The sequence below is a fragment of the Mustela lutreola genome, chromosome X (assembly GCF_030435805.1).
Source record: "Mustela lutreola isolate mMusLut2 chromosome X, mMusLut2.pri, whole genome shotgun sequence".
In the NCBI taxonomy this organism is placed as follows: Eukaryota; Metazoa; Chordata; class Mammalia; order Carnivora; family Mustelidae; genus Mustela; species Mustela lutreola.
In genome coordinates, this window is record NC_081308.1 from 103087681 (window position 1) to 103103556 (window position 15876).

The 15876-nt window shown below is 52.5% G+C and overlaps 1 protein-coding gene and 1 long non-coding RNA gene across 2 annotated transcripts; one reads left to right on the forward strand and one right to left on the reverse strand.

Moving 5' to 3' along the window:
- Positions 1–2556: 2556 nt before the first annotated feature.
- Positions 2557–7309, reverse strand: LOC131821441 (uncharacterized). Its single transcript, XR_009349907.1, has 4 exons — positions 7149–7309; positions 6678–6889; positions 5900–5976; positions 2557–2914 (listed from the first exon to the last, which is right to left on the reverse strand). It is a non-coding gene; the product is annotated as an uncharacterized LOC131821441 (long non-coding RNA).
- An 894-nt stretch (positions 7310–8203) lies between these two features.
- LOC131821299 (rhox homeobox family member 2B-like) lies at positions 8204–15566 on the forward strand. Its single transcript, XM_059157306.1, has 4 exons — positions 8204–8415; positions 8581–9145; positions 10443–10488; positions 15038–15566. The coding sequence occupies exons 1-4, from the start codon at positions 8283–8285 to the stop codon at positions 15350–15352; spliced, it is 1059 nt and encodes a 352-aa protein (XP_059013289.1). The 5' UTR covers positions 8204–8282; the 3' UTR covers positions 15353–15566.
- Positions 15567–15876: the final 310 nt, after the last annotated feature.

Sequence of the window (15876 nt, forward strand, 5' to 3'; positions counted from 1 at the left end):
CGTTACTTTTGTTTGGGGATTCTTCTGAGCCTTCTGGCTGCTCCCATTAAGCCAAGGCAGCATGGTGTCCCAGAGAGAGCCAGTCCTTGCTGCAGCCACCTCCTCTCGGCAAACTGGTACTCATTTTCCTTTGTGTGACTCTCACACAAGCTCACTTGCATGGGGCAAGTGCGACAAATGTTCACAGGCCCTGTAGGAAAAGGTTAGCAACAACAGAGAACCAGCCTCACCATCTCGTGCTGCTCTTCCAAACAAAGTACCTCTGTGTCTTCTGGGGAGACACCTGGGTTAAAGGAAGAAATCACCGTCATCACTGTTCCGAAAGGGACTTGTGCCGGCATCCTAGTCCCTTCTCTTCCTATGACAGAGGACGGAACACAAGCGCAGAACAGTGGGTGACCCATGAGAGAGAGCGTCCGGAGTTCATCCCACTGAGGTCCGGCCTCTAAGCAGCCATGTCCTGCCATGGGCCCGGAGCCACCCAGAAAGGAGCAGCGCTCACCCAGGTTGAAAACTTCAGCACTCACCCCACCTTTGCGCATAGCGCTCTCCTTCAAAGGGCTCTCCAATCAAGGTTTCACCCTCTGTCCGAGCACGCAGCCACCCCTCACTTAAGGCATGGAGTCCTGGTGTGCCCTCTTGCTCACCAAACATCACCACCTTTCTCCCTCCACATAAAGATAGGATTTGGTAGTTACTCAGTTTCTCTGGAATCTGTGACACCAGGAGCCATCAGCTGTGCTCTGGGATTGGGGCTGCTGGCTTAGGTTTATAGCGTCCTCATTCTCAGACCTTTCCAGATCCTGAGGACCAGCTTCCCGGCACTCAGCATGACTCCCTAGCATAGCCGGCCGACATCCCAGGCGCCTGGTGGGCAGTAGAAGACAAACAAACCAAAAACAGAAACAGAAACACACACCGGTGGTTGCCAGAGGGACAACCTCGCCGAGTTTATATGATACTGTCCCTACCTGTGCTGATAGCTCTCTTTCTGGAACAAGTGCTCAATCTAAATTCTTTCAGGCAGTTAGGGGTGCTCGGTAGGTTGTCAGTGGAGGGTGCGACTCTAGATGTCAGCGTTGTGAGTTCGAGCCCCACCCTGGGACTAGAGATTATTTAAAATAAAATCTTTAAAAAATAAATTCTTTTGGGCAATGAGAGGGGAGGCCAAAAAAAATCTGAGTTTTCTATTTCTTAAAAATAATTACCAAGGGGTGCTTAGGTGGCTCAGTTAGTTAAGGCTGCCTTTGGCTGGGGTCGTGATCTCAGGGTCCTGGGAAAGAGCCCCATGTCCCGTTCCCTGCTCAGCCAGGAGCTTGCTTCTCCCTCTCCCTCTGCCCCCCAGCTCCCTGCTTGTGCTCTCTCTCTCCCTCTCAAATAAATAAATAAAATCTTTTTTAAAAGATTTTATTTATTTAACACACACACACACAGGGAGGGAACACAAGCCATGGGAGCAGGAGAGACGGAAGCAGGCCCCCTCGCTGAGCAGGGAGACTGATGCGGGGCTTGATCCCAGGACCCTGGGATCATGACCTGAGCTGAAGGCAGACACTTAACAACTGAGCCACCCAGGCGTCCCAATAAATAAATTTTTTTTAAAAATTACCAAAACGAATCTACGTACCAAGGAGACACATGGAGGGGGGTAAATATTGCTCCCCTGCACAGCCCAACCTAGAAGGGTGAAGGGAAAGTTCTTTTTCCTCCACTATAGTACTTTGAGTCAAGAGCACGTCCTTTTGCCTGTGGGCCCCCGTGGCAGGTAAAGGAGCCACGAAGGCGGAGATGGCGGCTGAGGCCATAACCCAAGCGCTCCTGGAGCCGTCACCTCAGTAAACAGCAGGCTTGTCTCTGCTGCTGGCACACTGGAATCCACTGGGGAAGACGTCATTCTAGCCTTGTCCCAGAAGGCCATGGAGTCCCCAGCCCTTGGGTCAAACTGGCTAGTGTCACTTGAGGTTGACATTCCTGTCCCTCCCAGGAGGGAGGCGGCTGTCCTCCTAAACAGATGCTTCAAACCACCAGGAGCACTGGGCTTGGCCCTTGGTCGCTTCTCTCCGGGCAGACTACCCAGCAAGGACACTGCCTGGAAATGCAGAAGCTTCGACCTCTGGGAGAGACAAATCAGAGAAGATCTGCGGAGGAGGAGGACCGGTGTGCTCCAGGGGAAGGCAGCACAATGACCCCGACAGTGAGGAGGACAAGCTCCGGTCTGTTTTGTCGGTAACCACCCGCACAATGCTAAAGGCACAGAAGGTGAAATGGCAGTGCCGAGGAGGGCCTGGCCATTCCCTCCCAATGCGGGTGCGCACGCACACGCAGGCCCAGGCTGTCCTTGAGGACCTCATCCAGGTGCCAAGTGGAAAGGGGGCTGCCTGGCTCCATGGAATGGGGAGTTAGCTCCACTTACTGGGGGCCGAACTGAGACAACTGGCGGGATCCCTCACAGTTGGTGTTGGAAGAGGGAATTCTCCCCAGACAAGGTTTTACCCTGGTCCCCACTGACTTTGGTGACAGGGATGTTCTGGTGTGCAGGGTGGCCCAACAGACAGCAGGCCTCATGCTGACCCAGACGACCTCAATGGAGTGCCTTGGCAGAAGCCTCTCCCTGTCTGTTGCCTCATTTCCCCTTCCCACCTTAGCATTTGCTCCTTCTGCTGCATGAGAATGTTGGCTAAAGAAGCCAGTGTCTTGGAGCTCATTTTGGGGAGACCCAGGTCTACTGCAGGTCGAATCTGCATCAATACAGCCAAAGCACAAAGCAGGCCAACTAAGGTATAGGCTGACGCTAGTTGCCTATTTCCAATACTGGTTTCATAAAACAACTCTTACCATGTTTGCAAAGTAGACGGAGGGCTCCACTAATATTTTCTTTGGTCGAATACTGTATGATCTCATATACATGTGGAATCTTAAAAGAAAAAAACAAAACTCGTAGAAAAAGTAATGAGGGACACCTGGGTGGCTCAGGTCATGATCTCAAGCTCCTAGGAAGGAGCAGAGAGCCTGATGTGGGGCTCGATCCCAGGACCCCAAGACCATGACCTGAGCCACCCAGGCGCCCTGAGTCTCAGGACTTTTTAACCTCCTGGTACAGGAAGGCACCTTTCACATGGGAATAGATAGTAATTAGTAGGTTTATTTCATTATTATTATTATTATTTTAACTTTTTATTTAGAATTAGATTATGATGGGGCACCCCTGTGGCTAAGTCAGTTAATTAGCTGACTGTTGATTCAGGCTCAGATCCTGATCTGGGAAGGTGGGATCTGCCCATGGGGTGCCCTGCTCAGAGCACAGTCTGGTTAAGATTCTTTCCCTCTCTGGGGCACCTGGGTGGCTCAGGCTGTTAAGCCTCTGCCTTTGGCTCAGGTCACGATCCCAGAATCCTGGGATCCTGCTCAGCAAGGAGACTGCTTCTTCTCCTTCCCCCTCTCCAGCTCCCCCTGCTTGTGCTCAATCTCTTCCTCTTGCTCTCTAAATAAATAAATAAAATCCTTAAAAAAAAAAAAAAAAAAAAAAAGAGCCCCAGGTTCTACTGACTGAGCCAGCCAGGCACTCCATGATATGTTACTTTTGTTATTGAGGAGGAAGAGTTTATGCGAGGAAGGCCATTAGACCTTCTATCCATGCTTCAAGAGTAATCTTAAAGTCTACCTCTTTAGATTATGTTTCCAGAATTGTACTGAATAGAAATTCTACCTTTACTGAACTCCCACATATTGCTTTGTTACTTAGGTATGGCATTTCCCTTGTTCTAGATGATATGTGAATTCAAATCATGTATTGTCTTTTTTTCGATGATGTGCTTATGTCTTTGAAGATTCATGGTACGAAGACACAGACTGATACACTTAAATGCACATGTGCACAAACACACATGATAGGGAAGAAAAAAGGAACAGAGGAAGGAAGGGAAGAGGCAGAAGAAAGGGTGAGGAGGAGGGAGGGAGGAGGGCGGAAAGGCAGGGAGGGAAAGGAGACGAAGACGGACGGAGGAAGAGGAGGGAGTGGGAGACAGAAGAAGGAAGGAGGTAGGGAAAGGGAGGGAGAAGGCACAGGGAAGGAAGGAAGAAAGAAGGGAAGAAGTGATGAGGGAGGAAAGGGGGGGGCTGAAAGAGAGAGAGGGAGGAAGGAGAGAGACAAGGCAGCCATCTTGCCATACGTCATTCTGCTTCATAAGAAGTCCGTGGGAGGATTCTCATTATTCCAGTGGCAGTGGTAGTGACAGGGATCGCTGCCCTATTTCCCATTGGGGAAATGGAGGCAAGGGGACAGTCAGCCTTGCCATGCAGTGAGCAGAGAGAGAAGAGGAAAGAAGACGAACGAGGCTGTGCCTGAACCAGAAGCGTGTGCCCCAAGTCCACAGCCAATAACGCTACTCAAGTCCCTGGTCTTTCCTTGGATGTTTCCTGAGGTGGGAGGGGGTGGTTAGGGGCACTGCCCCCCCTCTAACTGATGAAAGGTACACATGACTGCAATGCCACGACACACGGAATTTTCCACTCCAATTCCAGGGGCCTCCCGATGTACCTGGTGGACACCGGTGGCCTCCAAGTAAGGGCTCTGGCTCCGGACCTTGATCCCCACCCCCACTAACTGCAATGAACGGAGCCGGGGGCCAGCGGAGGCTCCCCCTGCCCCGGAAACTCATCCTACAACCGCGCTTTCATGAGGGCGCCCCCATGCCCGACCACTGTCAGCTTCCATCATCCCAAAGGTACACATTCCAACGCCCTCCTCGAACTCGGCCCCCACCTGATGCTGCAACCTTTTGGCCCCTAATACAGACTATTCCCTAGCTTCCTCTCCAGCTCACACTCCAGAGCCCACCGGCCATGTCCAGGTGCCCCGAGACAAGTTCAGACATCTCCTCTCCTCCATGCTGGGGCCGCTCACACTACCCCCTTGCCCTGAAGCTCAAGGCACAGCCTGCTTGCCACAGACCGGCCTCTGACGGCCTCTGAGGTGGAAGGGAAGCCCCACAACTCCCCAGAAGCCAAATCGGCTTGGACCAGGGGCTGCTAGGACCAGTCGCTGCAGAGGTTTGGCTCCTGGGCCCCCTCCACCTTGCCAAAGTCACCGAACCTCTCTCAGCCTGCATTGTCTTGGTTAAGGCGAAAAGGAAAAACCCGCGATGCTTCTACCACCCCTGGCACCCAGCGCCCAGCCCTCCTCAAGGGACAGCAGAAAGGCCCACGAGCCAGGCTGCAGTGCACGGGGAGCACTCCAGGGAGGTCACCAGCACAAGCAAGCACAGGTCCGATCGCTCCGCTCCGGAGCAGGGCTGAGACACCCTGTCTGGCTCCTTTGACCACAGGGAGGGCCCGCGTCCAGCCTGACCCCACTCAGTCCTCGCCCCTTCACTCCAGCGTGGGCTCCAGCGGACTGAGCCTTCCCCCTCGGCCTTACCTGCATCACCTCGAGTAGGAGCCACAGCTCCCCTCGGGAGAGCAGGGGCCATCCTGATCCCCATCTCTCAGAGGGGGCCTGGGAGGCCTAAACAGGTCAACTGATTTATCTGGGTCACAGAGCCCGTTAGTGGTGCTGGGACTCCATCACTTCCAGCTTCTGTCTCTCCCGTGCGCTGGGAGAACCAGGGTGCCAGGTTGGCTGGGTCTCACCGGACTCCTTCCCCCCACTGCCTGGCAGAGGGCCCTGGAAACCCAGTGGCCAACACAGGTTTACTGCCTGAAGCCCGTGTAGGTACCAAGGGACCCGGTGGGGGAAGCCTGGCTGGCTCAGGTGGGGGAGCCCGTGGCTCTTGATCTTGGAGCCAGGGGGCCCAGCCCCACACTGGGTAGACAGATTCCTTAAGAAAAATAAAACAAAACAAAACAAAAAAAAAAACAAGAAACCGAAACAGAGCCCCATGGGACAGGTAAGGCTAGAGACCTTGGGTCACAAGATCACGATCTGCCCTCGTTGCCGACCTCTGGTGACGAACCAGCGGCTCTCTGCTCTCACGGCGCCTGTGAGTAAAGAAACAGAAGACAGGCTGCAGTCCAGATGGGGGAGGGCAGGGCAGGGCCATCAGCCATAGTTCCCGTGTGTCATCTCAGTCACTCCGGGAGCACACTGCCGAGATTGTTGCTCTCCTCTTACAGACGAGGAAACCAGGGCAGAGTGAGACCAAGCAGATCGGCAGCTCTGCCAGCTCGCAAGGGATGAGCGAGCAGGAGGCCACCAGCATCCCTATGGCTCCAGAGCCCCCCTCCAATGAGCGGGGCCCAAGGAATCGTGACTCGGGGCTATTTTTGCTAAGGGCGAGGTTTCATTTGCTTCCTAAGGTGTGTGAAGTGATTGAAGGATTGAAACGGTGTAAGTAAATGCTAGCACACCTGACACCCACGTAGGGCGAGAGAGGCCGAGGGTCCCACGAGAGACTGAAGGGCATCAGACAGGACCGCGCCGTGGAGACTGAGACAGGAAAGGGCACGCGGAGACCGCAGGGAGGCCAACAGGCATAGGACGGAAGCCCTTGAGCTCTCTCACACAATAAATAGCCTCAGGTCAAAATTGTGCCTGGGGTACCCGGCCACGGGGTGCCGGGCGGGGGCGGGCGGCACTCAACAAGACCAAAGCCCAGGAGGAGACATTTGGTTCCAGTCAGGAAGGGGCAGTCCGGTCTCCATCCCTTACCACCTCTGTGAAAAGGGACTGGTCCCCAAACCTGCGGTGGGTGTCTGAGCCATCCTCCAGGACCACGAGGCAAGGGCACTTCTCCCCCTCAGGCGCGGGGGCTGAGGCACCTTGGGCACACGATGTCCTGGGAGCCCGTGGGTATGCTGAAGATTCGGATTTCAACTAGAGTGGTGAACTTGGCTGTGCGGTGATCGCAGGGTCCTTCAGGGACATTGTCCAGCACGGGACCGGGCCTAGGAGCTATTTCCAATAGTTAGGATAGTAACAGGTGTTGGAGCATTCAATCGGGCGTGCTCTCTTTCATTTCAAAAAAAAAAAAAAATGCCTATCATCAGGCTGAGCTCTATTTACTTAGGGTTTTCTTCTTGGGATGTAAAATTCACTTCTGAAAGAATGCAGGACACCTGGCATTTACTGAATTGGGACAAACGGTATAGTCACTGTCATCGATTCCTTCCATACCCCAAACCTCTGGGCCCTGTCCCTTTATTGGACTCACCTGAAGAAACCAAAAACTTGCTCAACTCAACTCTCCAACCAATAAGGATGTATCCTCGCTAGAAGAAACAAAAACAAGAACGGAAAAGAAAAACACAAACAAGAAAGGAAATTCAGCTATTCCTCAGCAAGGGCTCAGGAAGATATTTCTTGGAAAACCCAGGAAAGAGGATGTCTGTGTGTGTGTGGGGGGGGGGGGGGGACAAAGGCCAGAAAGTGGGTAATGACCCAGATCCAAAGGGTCCCACCATAAGGAACACGCATGCTCGTAGAGAGAGTCTCAAGGCGGAGGTATAGACACTGTGCCCGAAGGGGTTTCGGCATCCATGGTGGCGATGAGAAGAGCAAAGTTTGAACGAGGAAAACTGGACAAAACCCCAACCCGTGGGAGGGCTGTCCAGTCTGAGCCGACTTAGGGGGCGCTAAGCCCCGTGCAGGTTCGCAGCCCTGTCCTGAAGTGTGGCTTCGGGGCTAAAATGCCGGAGGTCCAGGCCCCTGTGAAGGGGCAAGCGTGTTTTCATCTGCACGGTGCATCTGGGCACCAGACGTGCTCAGAAGACCCCAGCACCAGCTCCCGTTCCCGGGGACCCGGGGGTGTGGCGGGCTCTGACTTGGGCCGCCTCCCTAAAAGCCTCAGAGGGGGCCACCTCAGAGCCCATCACATTCCTCGGATGACTATTCCCTGCCTAGTGGCGGCTCCTGGATTCGCAGGGCTGGCCAGGGACCTTCTCCCAAGCCCTCGGCGGCATCTCCAGAGCTAGCGTGGGCTCTGCGTCTTCCCCTGCCCACACAGGCTGGCACGATCCAGCGTGGCGCCTTCCCGTGGGGGACACAGACCACCAGTCTGGGGCGTGTGAGCCCAGCGTCGACTGGAAGACTCAGCCTCTCTAGTTAGGCCGCGACGGCTCGGATGCCCTAGGCCAAGTGCTCCCTCCCGGAGTACCCTCGCAAGTGCACACGCAGGCTTGGGGCCTAGGCCCGACGACGCATGCGCACCTCGGCGGGCCCCACCCCCCCGCAGCGGGGGGTGGGGGGTATATATAGGGAGGGCGGCTACTCAGACTTTCCGGAACCTGACAACGCCAGGACCGTTTGGCGGAAGCCCGTTGGCAGGCCACCGCTCTCTGGGTCACCCATGGATCCCGCAGGGTCTGACGGGGAATGTGTGCCTGACGGCACCAGGGATATGGAGCCTCCGGGCCCAGACCAGGACGAGGGCACCGGCTTCCTCAGCCTGGGCGTCGACGAGGAGCGGGAAGTGCCGCAAGGTCCGTGCCCGTTGGGACAGGCGCCGGCGTCAAGCCCCAGAGACCAAGGTCCCCGGGCGAGGGGAGCGGTCCGGTCACCCCCCAGAGGTTGACCCTCACCCCCTCCTTCCCACAGCCCCGGGCTCCGACGCCCTGATCTTTCTGTGTGGATCTCGTCCTTTGCAGAACCCCAGCCTGAGGCAATGTCGCTAAGCGGAGAGCCCGGAGACCCCGAGGCTCCCGGAGACGCCGGAGAGGGAGCGGCGGCGGAAGCGGGGGCCGAGTTCGCACCTGAGCAGGGCCCTGGAGCAGCTGAAGTCCAGGAGGAGGCGGAGAGCGATGTCGTCAGCGACAGCGATGGCGTCGGCTACAGCGATGGCGTCGGCGACAACGATGGCGACGTGGACAGCGATGGCAACAGCGATGGCGACAGCATTGGCTATGGTGACAGCGATGGCGACGGCGTCGACAAGCCGGCGGACGGCCGCGAGGCCGCAGAATTTCCACCGCCTGCTCCAGGGCAGCCGGGGCCGGAGAAGCAGGAGGGGCAGGTGGGCCAGCCCGAGCCGGAGGGGCCACAGGGGGCGGAAGGGCTGCCGCTGCCGGAGGGCCCGCCGGCCCAGGCCGCCGGCCCAGGCCAGGCACCGGCAGCCGGGCAGCCGGGGGCCCATCGAGTCCCGTTCAGCCGGCTGCAGCTGCGTGAGCTGGAGAGCTTGTTCCAGCGCACTCAGTATCCCAACGCGCTGATGCGGTAAGCGGACTGGGGCACTGGGCGCGGGCCCCGGGAGGCGCAGGCCCCGGGGGGGGGGGGCGGGCAGAGTGGCCCGGGGGCGGGGTTGGTGCGGGCGGGCTCTCAGCGTGGGTCCTCGCCGCGGTCAGAAAGGCCAGCCGCCTCCAGGCTGCCGGGCACGCGGGCGGGGACGGGGGCTGAAGGCGGACATTCACGCCCGTTTGAACGCGTCAGGCTCGCAGTGTCCGCCGCACTTGGTAGAGGAAGGTCCTGCTGGAAGCACGCTAGCGGGGACGCGGGCCGCAGGTCTGAGACGCGGGAGCGAATGGTTTAAGAGCCTACCTCTGTTTAACGTCGTCAGAAACCTACTCGTCACTTTTGTACAAATTGTTCATTTTAAGGAATCTCTACACCCACCGTGAGGCCCCTGCACCCATTTTTACATTTTTAAGACTACAGTCGGAAACTATCTGGATTCCGGAATGTTCTGCCTTCCCTTAGATTATGCTGGAGGTCTTGAAAAACCTTAAAAGTTAAAACAAAAGAAAAGGCTGGCTCAGTTGGTCGAGCCTGCAACTCTTGACTTTGGGGTCTTATATTTGAGCCCCACGCTGGTCGTAGAGATTATTTAAAATGAAAATCTGAAGTAAGAAAAAGTACAATTAAATGTTGCTTGCGGGAAAGCTCAACCTAGAGGGTCCAGAAGATTGGTGGGGGTGTGGGGTCTGCTGGTGTGTGCGGGGGTGCGGGGGGAGGTGGGGGTACGTCAGTGAGACGAAAACTTGAAAATAACACCACCAAGGAATGAACAGCAGTTGGTGTCGTCCCTTAGCACCCAGTGGGAATGTACTCGAACTTGATCATAACAGAGAGAGAGAGAGAGATGGGGGGGGGGTCGGGGATAGAGAGAGAGAGAGAGAGAGAGAGATTGGGGGGCAAAGTCGGGGAGAGAGAGAGAGATGGAGGGGCAGCACCTTACGAGAGGGTAAGAGCAAGGATCAAAAGTCTGTAGAGAGAGATCCTCAGACTTTTCTTCATTTTGAAGTTGGTAACACGAGAAGAAACTGAATTAGAATGTCCCCTGCTCTTGGGGACTTTTCCTCCTTCAACCGGGAGCCCTAGCTTTCCTTCCATTCTTGGCCACCTGAATCTCACTGTAAATCCCGAAATGGTGTGACTTTTTCTAATGTAGAGATTACTCCATCAGATGTCACGGACGCCTCCCCGAGGAAAAATTTTAGGAAGAGGAAGGAAAAATCCTCTATTTTAACTCACCCCCAACTCCCAATCCTGAGTACTTGGGATTTTCTCCCCTCAGCCAGGAGCTTGCAAGATTCATGAACGTGCCTGAAGCCAGAGTGCAGGTCAGTAAACCAGAAAAAAAAACATTTGGCTGGGAGCGGTTCTACAACAGGCTTCAGGACTTGGACACCTCTGTCCTAGACCTTCTCACCTTCCTGGGTCTTGTTGCCTTTGCTAGTTTTGGGAAATAAGTGTAGAACTTCTGGGTCTCGGTGAGCGGGGGGGTAGGAATGGGAGAAAGAAAGCCCAGGCTAGGGTAATTGCCCATTTCCAGAGGCAACGTGATTTCCTAAAGGAATGGAAAAATCAGTACCGTATAGTATCCCTTGTATAAAATACACATATGTTTGTATAAACTGTACATATATATACTTTTAGATGTCACTGAATTAGGCATAGAATACTTGTATTTATATAAATTTTTAAATATAGTGTAAATAGAAATGTAACCAGAATTCCAGAGCATATATATAGTATACACACTATCTTTATAGGTAATAGTTATCTATATACAAACCTACCTATGTATTTATATCTAATACCAATATGTAAGATAGAAATACATCGAATGGAGTAAGTATGCATATCAATTATATACTGGATGAAGTACATTAATTCATAGAATAGATGCGTATATCTTCACCTAAGACAGAACATATATTTGATATGTTGAACGTATATACAAGGAATATGTAGAATATCAGAAGTATATTTTTAAGTATTTTCAGTAACAGATGAGTACTATATATACATATACACACATATATATATATGTGTGTATATATATATATAATCACATATATATATATATCAGTGTGACCTAATTGTTGTAGCTAATATAAAATATATGTATATAATTCACAGATAATTAATATACGTATTATCCATGATACTATTATTATAGTCTTATGTAGTATATAATTGCCATATACTAGAGCCAGTAGAGTGTTCTTTATTGTGCCAATTACAGATTAATATTTATTATTAAGTGATACTAGTTCTTGATTGGTATGGTCATACGTTGATACAGCAATATCATTCTATAGTAGTACTGTTTTTCTACAACAGCATCATCATGTATTGTTTAAGTATTATAGTATAAGGGTATATTTATTGTCGCCGCCGGCGCGACAAGAGGGAACAGGGTTGAAGGACAGGAGAATGAAGAAAGGGAGTGTGGGGAGCAGGAGGGACACAGGCGAACGTGTCAAACAAGTGCCAAAGATTATTTTGCAGAGTTCTGATTTATACCACACAGGAAGAGAATCGCCTGCTGTACATCTAGTTTCTATTTTGGCCTGAGAGTAGCTGGCCAAGCAGAGATAGCAGACAGCGTTGACCTTCGTGGTTTGGACACTTAGGCCATAACTCAATATTCTCAAAACACAGGAGCCTTATTAACTTAGTCTTGAGACAGCAGCTGCAATGGCAACAAGCCAGACCTTACAATGTTCTCATAACAATCCAGGGAAACACGGTGGCACTCTAGCTTGCCACCCCTGAAAGTCCTCGGTTGAAGAGGTTCGCAAGAACTGTTGCTCTATTGGGTTAACCCCTTCTAGACACGAGGCTCCCAACAATTTATGTACTTCATATATATTCCTATATAATTACTCATGTGACTTGTATATATTATATATATAATACATTTATCTGTACCCCATTTTATAATGGGTTTTATTTTGTAATATATATGTTTATATATATAATATGTCATGCTATTTTATAATAATAGCTCCAGAAACATAGACATTTTGTACACATCGAAAGAAAAGGAGAGCCGCAAGCGCACCTACTCACATACAGCTCCACTCCTGAGAGGGTTATCATGCGGGCCCCTCTTCATCATCGGGTCACGTCGGGAGGGAGTCTGAAGTGGAAATCATTCAAATTAAAGCACTAAGGAGCTGAATTACACTAATTTTTTGAAAAAAAGCATAAGCTCGTTGCATAAGGAGCGAATTTACAGATATTTTGGCGTAGGCTTGAGGGAAGATTTCACGCATATGACACAGCAGATAAGCAACCACCTTCTGTCCAGTGAAGCGGAGACTTATGCGGAGGGTAGGGCGTCAAGTAAAACCGCCTGGGGCTCCTGCTATGCTTTTCCCTCTTAATATTATGATTTTATTTCTCTAGGATTCAGATGAAACAATTTTATTCTGTCAGTATAAATTTTTTTTTAATTTAAAAGTTCAAACCTTTATTTTTACTCTTAACTGTTTTTAGTGCAAGTGTCTTAGGTCTGTTGCTGTTTTTTTTTTTTTTTTAATATGTATGATTACTTTTTTGTTGTTGTTTAAAGGTTTTATTTATTTGAGAGAGTGAGTGAGCACACCACCGAGCTAACCCAAGCCCACCAGCCTGGAGGGGCAGAGGGAGAAGCAGGCTTCCTGCTGAGCAGGGAGCTGCCCCTCATGGGGCTGGATCCTGGGACTCTAGGATCTTGACCCAAGCTGAAGGCAGACGCTGAACCCAGTGAACCACTCAGGCGCCCTAATATAACATGATTTCTTGCTCTAGGATTCAGACAAAGGCAATTTCACTTTTCAACTGAAGAAAATATTTTGTTTTACTTAAAGAATCTTAAATTTCATTAATTTATTTTTAGAGCTGTTGCTTTTAAGTATTTGGCAAACAGGTGTGGAGAGTGGCGGGCCTACGTCTTCATTTTCTGGAACTCCTTCAGCCTGAGAGAGGAAAGATCCGTCAGCCTGAAAACCTTCTTAAATAGTAGATGGTGTCTTATGGTGGAGATGGGAGGGGGGATGTGCCACCTTTGAAATCGGTCTCATAGAGCAAATAGACAGAAACAACACTTTCCAGCAAGGTCCCAGCAAGCTAGCAAAGGCGGAGGCCGGTCCAGCCAGGTGGCTGCCGTGGGATGGGAGCACAGGGGGAAGCGGCAGGCGAGGATGATGCCTTCGGGATAGGACTCACATTCTAATTTCTGGAACCACCACATTCCGGAGAGGAATGTCTGACACCTGAGATCTTGGTCTTCCTTTTGTGGTCCTTTTACGAAGACATTGTGTGGCATTTGTCCCTGGTGGGGACTGGCTCTTAGTTAGGCTGGATTCTGGCATGTGCTGATTGCAAAGACTTTTTCATTGGCTCAGTGGGTGATGGCTAATTTGTGGGTCCATGGATCAGGGGGTGATTGAGGCCATGAGTGGAATATCTCGCTTGAGTGGAATTGAAGGATAATTTGGGGGGAAAAAAGAGATGTAAGAAGGGGGAAATGGAATAGAAAAGTCAGAGTGGGTGTATTCGCTTTGCTGCCTGCACAGAGCGTCATCTGTGATGGAGAGGGGCTGCGGACCAGAGGTAGGGAGCTCACACAGGCAGCCTACAAAGCAGGCCCCCGGGACCAGGGGCTGGGCTCCCAGTCAGCTGTGCCCAGATCTGGAGAGGCCCAGGCCTCTCTGCCCTGTGGAGCAGGCAAAGCAAGCTCAGAGGAACAGGTCCCCTTAAGTTTGGGTGAGTTGATGTTCCCCAGCTTGGGCTGGCACCCTGCTCTCTCAGTCGGGTCTGAAGGGAAAAGGAGTCACAAGACGCAAGTGAGGAAAAACACATAAGGTTCTCCTCTGTTTCCAAACTCTACAGCGCTTTGAATTTCTTTTTTGTTTTTTCTTTTCTTTTCTTTTTTTTTTTTTTAAGATTTGATTGATTGATTGATTGATTGATTGAGAGTGAGCTAGAGCAAGAGAGCAGGGGTCCTGTCCAGGGTGCTGGAAGCGCAGCCAGAGCAGAGGGAGCTGACAGGCTGCTGAGCCCAGGAAAGCCTGGAGGGTGGGGCAGGCTGGATGAGGCCAAATGGGGCACAGTGAGGGCGGCATGCCTCTCTGTCCCCAGGCTGCTGGCTGGCCAAGGGTGTAAGAATTTCATCAATCTGGTCCTAGTTCATGTAAACAGGCATTGTCCCCAACATCTATAATATTCAGATAGTGTCCAGCTGCCTTCTGTCCCAGCAAGACCAACCACAGGCTCTTGGGCCCTCCATGCCCAAAGCCTCCCTCACAATGCCCTCTTTTTCACTGGGAAGAGGTTTCAGAAGAGGAATGACCCTTTTGTCACCCGTAAAGGAAAGCTGTTGTTGCAAGACCCAGCACGTGCCTCTGGATTATTTGCTTAGTCTGTGTTGAAGATGGGCTTTTCAAAATGGGGGTTGAGCCTTTGAGCCTTTGAGCCTTTGAGCTTCCCCCAGAAGCAGGGTGACACCTGCCTAGTCACTAGGGAGTGGTGGCCACTGCACAGCTGTCGGTCCGCTGGGAGGACACAGGCATCCCCGGGGTAAAAGTCACAGCAGGGACTGAGAGCAGTTCCTCAGCTGCACCTGCTGCTGAGAACGGGGAGAAGTCACATGCAAGGTGGGAGGCCAGTCAAAGCAGGGAGCTGAGCCAGAGCCTGGCACATGGTGGATGCCCTGTGGGGGGAGCTGCAGGGGGGTCTGTGGCCCTACCTTCCCTAAGCTGTTTTAGCAAGGAGGAAATAGCTTCCCCCATGCAGTTGCAAAGCTCAAGGGCAGAGAGAGTAGCCTGCTGTGTTTTTTCATGGATGACGTTCAATGCTCACTGTACTAAAACGATCCCTTTTTCTCTCTGATTGAAGGTTTGGTTTAAGAATAGGAGGGCCAAGTGGAGGAGACATCAGAGGGCACTGAGGTTCAGAAACATGCCCCCCGTGGCCATGCCCCCCCCCGTCGTCGTTAACGTGGGTGGACCCTGCCATGCCATCCTCATTCAGGAGCCGGAATACATGTGGGTTCTTCGCGAGCCAGTGCTGCTGGGGCCCCCCCCGCCGCCCATGCCACCCTTTCCTGTTGTCTTCTTGCCTCCTCCGCCCTGGCGTCCTCCGCCTTACCCGCCCTGCGGCTGCCCTCCCGTGGTCGCTCCCGGGTATCCCCCGTCCATGGTTTTCTTGTAAGCTCTTTTCCCACGGAATGGCCTCCGTGACCGTTTTTTTCCCACGGGGCAACTTTTGCAGCCGATTCCCGTTCTGTGGCGCTTACCCGAAAGAGCAGTTCACTAAATGCCCGCTAAATGTATTCGAGAGAAGTGCAAAGTCACGGACCCTCTATCCGGGGGCACTTGTTGTCTTTTCAATAAAGTTATGAATTCACTCTCTGTGTATTTGTTTTGTGTGCGCCGTGCGGTCAGTGCATGGGGTGGGCTGCTTTCACGCACCCGCGTGCCTGAGCCACCATCAGGAGGCCATGGCCATCTGAGGTTCCCCCAAGTGCCCTCGGCCGACTTACAAGGACTCACCGCTCCTCCAGCACCCGGTCTTCCCCCGCCCTCCACACCGTCCCGCCCCCGCCCCAGCGGAACGGCGCCGCCTGCAAGACCGGGTGGCGTCAGCTTCTAAGGGAGAGAACAGTGTGCTTCCAGGCTGTGCTGAGCCCCGGTGGCGTTGAGGAGCTGAGGCCCACCCGGGATCTGGAAGGGACA

What these genes read in the sequence shown, in the direction of transcription:
- LOC131821299 (XM_059157306.1), top strand. Translation starts at nt 8,283, where the DNA reads ATGGATCCCGCAGGGTCTGACGGGGAATGTGTGCCTGACGGCACCAGG. An exon ending in GGAGCGGGAAGTGCCGCAAG is followed by an intron (nt 8,416 to 8,580) that starts GTCCGTGCCCGT and finishes CGTCCTTTGCAG; the next exon opens with AACCCCAGCCTGAGGCAATG. An exon ending in TGCCTGAAGCCAGAGTGCAG is followed by an intron (nt 10,489 to 15,037) that starts GTCAGTAAACCA and finishes CTCTGATTGAAG; the next exon opens with GTTTGGTTTAAGAATAGGAG.